The 5,658-nt window shown below is 34.9% G+C and overlaps 1 protein-coding gene across 1 annotated transcript in view; it reads left to right on the forward strand.

Annotated features, from left to right (window-relative positions):
* The first annotated feature begins 681 nt into the window (after positions 1-681).
* SLC38A11 (solute carrier family 38, member 11) overlaps positions 682-5,658 on the forward strand; it is a 19,426-nt gene continuing 14,449 nt past the window's right edge. Inside the window, exons 1-6 of the mRNA XM_009075425.1 lie at positions 682-793; positions 1,208-1,282; positions 1,876-2,010; positions 3,515-3,580; positions 5,190-5,296; positions 5,481-5,560. Of these exons, the coding sequence (XP_009073673.1) occupies positions 1,222-1,282; positions 1,876-2,010; positions 3,515-3,580; positions 5,190-5,296; positions 5,481-5,560 (449 nt within the window). The 5' untranslated portion in view covers positions 682-793; positions 1,208-1,221. The remainder of the gene's footprint in view (positions 794-1,207; positions 1,283-1,875; positions 2,011-3,514; positions 3,581-5,189; positions 5,297-5,480; positions 5,561-5,658) is intronic.

Here is a 5,658-nt window from a genome sequence, read left to right on the forward strand (position 1 = left end):
CAGCAGAGTGGTGATCTGAGGAGGGGACCACTGCATGCTTATGAAGAAATGCTTTATGAAGATATGAACTTTAATTTTTGAAGCTACTGGCTACAAATTGTGCTTTGAACTTTGGTTTGTACCAGACCTTCCTGCAGAAACTTTCTGGGACTAGCTGATTTTATAGTGTCATTAACTATTCATAATTAACTAAACCGTTAAGTGGCACACAAATATTTAAAATACTGGATAAAACTGTGAATTGGAGTATCTTCAGATGTTGGCATGCTTCACTAGTAAAAATGAATTGAATTTCCCTGATTCAGGAGCTATTTTTACTGACCAGTTGTTTTAGCTAAAATATCTTCAAAAAATACTTGATTCACATTTCTGCCTTTGAAACATGACTAAAGAGCTCTTTGTTTAGCAGCCTGAGTTTATATACATTTCTGTCCTTCCACTTATTACTTTTCAGAGAAGAATTGCAGAAGATTATGGGTCAGATTTATACAGGAATTAGATACCTAACAACCCTTTGATTTCTCACTGAAAAAGAATTGGGTTTATTTATCAAAATGTCTCTACAAATCTGTGTCTATGACAATTATTTTTTAAAACTTGAATTGACTGTGTGTAGAATCCTTGTTCTCACCTATTTTTCTCATGCATAATGTTTTCATTGTCTTCCTGAAATAGGTAGAAACAGATGACCAAACAGCCCTCCTTAGTAAGCCAAAGAATAAAGGAGGAAACGGTGATCTGGCATCAGCTGGATTTAACATTATCAATTCAATCATAGGATCAGGCATTATAGGTAAGTCTACTTCTCTTCACTATCCTGTGTTCAGCCTTGTTTATATATGCATGACTACCCAGCTGGGAGAGCAACACTGTCGTCTTACTTTCTGCTGCAGTTTCTAAAGGTTTTTCTCTGTTTGCTTGCTGTGCAAAAATGCAGAGGTGTCAGCTGAGATTACATCCCAGGGAAAAATGCCCCACAGTCTTTTGGCCATGATGATCAGAGAGGCTGGGCAGGTGCTGGCTGAACTTTACACCTAGGCAACTTTGTCCACTGAAAATGACCTTTCTGAGGTTGTTAAGCATACTGGTCCAATTTGGGAGATTAATGACATTTTTGTAAAAAAAATAAATCTAAATACTTCTTTATTTTGGTTGTCACAGTTATTTGGAAAGATTCTTCTATAATCTCTCCTTTTCTTCTTTTCAGGATTGCCCTATTCAATGAAGGAAGCTGGGTTTCCACTAGGAGTACTGCTTTTATTTGTGGTTGCCTATATCACAGGTACTCTAAATGCAGTTTCTGTTCTAAAGGGAAAACTAGTCCTGCAACATTTTAGCTGATCTTGAGCTTAATGATACCTTAAACAAGTGTATCTATGACAATAAAAATGACTAATTTTTTCCTTACCTCACTAATCCCTTGAGCAGATTAATAAAAGTAGAGTATTACACTGTACAACATATAAAGCTGCTTTTTGTGTGCATTTATTTTCATAAAGCCTAGTTTCTTAGACTAGTCAAGGTAACGTTTGTAAGAATGTTCTTATTTGTGCCTCATAATCACCTGTTTTAGTCCACTGTTTTTACCCTAATTAAGAGACTGATCCTTGAGTGGGTTGTATATCACTTTTAAAAATATACTACAGAATGAAAACCTTTGGTTGTACTATGATTTTTAGTATTTCCCTTCCATTATGAGCCTATAACTCTTGGGTTTGCTGAGTTGAAATATTTTGTGAGATTTCTCATCCCTGCTCTTCCCAGTACCTCTGTTTTCCTTTTTACAGACTATTTTTTAAGGAGTGTAAGAAGGTGAGAAGATCTAACCACAAGTTGGTTGACATTGTCTTCAACAGTAATTTTATATTTTAACAGATTATTCCATTATATTACTGATCAAAGGAGGAAACCTCTCCAGTACCAGCACGTATCAAGAGCTGGTCAGAAAAACATATGGTCTTGTAGGTTATCTAATTCTTTCAACTCTTCAGTTTTTATATCCATTTATTGGTAAGATCCCATAAAATATAAATATTAAATTTTTATAAATAACAAGCTTTTTCACCTTACCTCATTGTTTCACTGGTTAAATATTAAAAACTGTTCTGTATATGAATGTACTGTATATGCCTCTGCTATTAAAAAAAAATTAAAATTTCCTTTGTGTGTTCTGAAGAATGACTGAGGAAAAATTCAATTAAATGGAGGACCTGAATAATAGAAATGAACTGAAATGTCATAGCAGAGAAATTCATGTTCATACACCTAAAAATTAATGACAAAAGTAGTTATGAGAAACAGCAAAGGAGATTCTGTTCTAGAATGAATAACAGAGCACGAAGTTGATGTGCCTGAAACAAAAGGAAAGTGTGACTTTAGGAGTATACTGAGTGAATATTTTTCCAGAGATGCAATATTACTGTAATTGGAAAAGCCACAGATCAGATCTCACTTGCATATTGTGTGCTGTCATTGCTCTTCAAAAGCATTAGTTCAGTCTCATACCCAGTGAGCTACCAGGAAACTGGGCAGTCAGGACCTCTTTGAAGAAACAGTGAAAGAACAAACAGGTATAATCCAGGCAGGAATTTATTAGACCAAAAGCTTGAAATAGAGTGATATTCTGAATCTGTCTCTTACAGGTATAACATCATTAAATCAAATCTTAAATAATCCTGATATTACACATGTGGCTGCAAGAGCTGGTAGCTTGAGATACCAGGAGTCTGGACTCAGTGACCACAGAGTCCCAGATCAAAATTCCTACTTTGCGAGTAATCAGCCTGATTACAGCTAGCTGAGATTTTCAAGGGAGTCAAGTCACTGTCACTGCAGGCATCAACGTAGCTCATGTTGATTTACAAAGGACAATAGCTAACTACTTCATAGAGAATATGAAAAGGAATTGTAAAGGTCTCAGTCCTTGCCATTGAACTAGTTATGCATATGTATGTGTTTGAATTTATATTTGTCAGTAGTGTTAATGACTTACGTTTATGCATTCGGTCAATACCTATGTGTATGACATCTGTATATTGAAGACAACATGAGTATATAAACATATTTGCACAAATTTACAACCTTCTAGGCAGAATTAGATGAGAAAGAAACATGAATGCTAAGGCCACAGTGCTTATTAATGAGAGGAATGGAAGACAGTATCTGATCTCATAATCTATTCTCTCCTCCTTTCTTCTGGTTTAAAGATTTTGCTAAATTTTTACATGAGGTAGGAATTCCTTTGTGTATCATTACATATCAATGACCTTACTTATCAGGATGAATTATTACTTGGGCTGTGCCTGTTAAAAAATTAAGAACAAAAGGGGACTGTTAAAGAATTATTTTTTCAATTTTGTTTTAAACCTGACACTTAGCAGTTGTTGGTGCTAACCAAAATTTGTGTAAGAGGTGTAGTGGCATATAGTACTGAAGTCTACAAAATATGTATGTTTTGTGTTTATCACATATTTTAGATGTGACTTGTACTAACAAAAAAATTATTTTCTTTAAGCTATGATCAGTTACAACATAATAACAGGAGACACTTTGACTAAAGTTTTTCAGAGAATTCCTGGAGGTAAGATACACTAAAAAAATTCGGGATGGGGGATTATGTATTGAATAGGAGTGTATGAGCGTAAGAGTATATTTGTATGAGTGGGGTTTTGAGTTTAGTTTGTTTTTTGTTTGTTTGTTTTTTGTTTGTTTTTTTAAAAAAAGTATTTCCCAAATAAAAACTATGAATCCTAGTCCTTGGTTGTCAGTGGACTCAGTGTCAGTGAAGAGGCCACATGCTTTAGTGGAATACTACGCAAATAGGAGTGAGTTTTTCACAGCTGTATATTTATAAGGTCATAATTTTTTGTCATCTTTTTTTAGACATTTCCTACAGTAATCATTTGATTACTGAAACTGCATTTCATCTAGTGAATATTTCTGACTTGTAAATATTATAATGAATGTAATGCTTACTTAGGCATATCTGTAATAGTTGGCCATGAACTGCACGTGTAACTTTCAGGTGTAGCATTTTGCACTTTTTAACTTGTGCGCTTGTTTCCCTTCCTGTGCTCTAAGTTTTCACAGCAGAATCAGTGGAGCAATTTGTGTACATGTCTGCCATCTACTTTAGCACAGAGCCAGCTTAGTTAAGCCATTCTTTGCTGGGAGGCTGAACTAAAATGAACATGTCTGCAATGAAGTGGAAATTAGTATTTATATGAACTGTGATTTACACAGGGGGACTGTAATTTTCAGCAGGTGAAGCCTGCAAAGTGTGGATGTAGTTTTAACTGTCAAGCTCTGTTGTTCTGTGAATACCAGTTCAAATTGATAGTGACAGGGCATATCTAGTAATTTATATATAATATGACTTCTGTAATAGGAGGAACCAATGCAAAACTTTTTGCCTGTCTGGTAGAATGCCTGCCTGGAAAGAGGTGGGAAAGCATTATAATCTCCCAGAGAAAAGAGGGAACAGAACACAGATTTTCCTTGTCAATTTTCAGCCACTTTCCAGCCATAATTATTCAGCAAGTGCTCATTCAGGCCCATAATTTATGATAGCCTGACTGAAACTGAGATATGTTTTATTTTAAGTTGTCTTTGTCTTGAAAAAAGCCCATCAGTTAAACAAATAAATCCTACTGATTGCATGGAACATTATTGTTTCCTTCACATGGTAATGTATTATGCAGGCAGAAGCCAGCTGACAGGAGGAAAGGAAGTGCTCAAAAGAAACTACAAAATTAACTTCTTTTAGGATTGTGCCTATCTTCAACAGCACAGTAACTGATATCAACCCAAATGTCAAAAAAATCCTCAAGAGTAAATGGCAGAAAGAAGTAGTAGAATGTGTTACTGGCAGTCTCCCAACACTGACCCAGGCATGATGACAAACATTAATACTAATCTGTATGTACGAATGCTACACTTTCCAATTTTGGTTTAATATATCGGATAAGTTATGAATTGGGTTTGAATTTGCAGAGTTCTTGTAATTATGCACATGGTGTTCATGGCTTCCTCACAGTTAGTTAATGCCTAGTTTTCAGTGTTACTGAGATTGAGTAAGGGGGATAAAAACTTGATCATCAACAGTTCGTTATTCCTAACCTTTCAAATATAACTAATCTGATCCTCGTGTCAGTCTCTGAAAGAAATAAATTTATCTTTTTTTGCTCTAGTTGGGCTGGATAATGTGCTTACTGACCGTCACTTCATCATTCTTCTTACCACCATCATCTTTACCTTACCTATATCTTTATATCGAGACATAGCAAAATTGGGAAAGGTAAATTATAACAGCAGTGGATTTTTGATTTATTTTTTCTGTATGCTATTAGAAAGTAAGTACTAGCCATAACTTAATGTACATTTTTAATTTTATTTTTTAAATAATTAAGAAATACATTATGCTGCTCAAAGGACAACATTTTGGCAGCTTACTGACTGAAATCATGTTTTTACCTTTACAGATCTCTCTCATTTCTCTGATTTTAACCATTGTCATCCTGATTATTGTGATGGTGAGAACAGTAACCTTCGGTCCACAAGTGTGAGTATTCTTGCACTTGCCACAAAGAGAATTTTTGGCCATATGTAATCTGTTATTTCTCTGTTGCATATATCTGTACAGTTTTGGAACATGCCTGT

This window comes from Acanthisitta chloris, unplaced genomic scaffold (genome assembly GCF_000695815.1).
Source record: "Acanthisitta chloris isolate BGI_N310 unplaced genomic scaffold, ASM69581v1 scaffold25645, whole genome shotgun sequence".
NCBI classification, from domain to species: Eukaryota; Metazoa; Chordata; class Aves; order Passeriformes; family Acanthisittidae; genus Acanthisitta; species Acanthisitta chloris.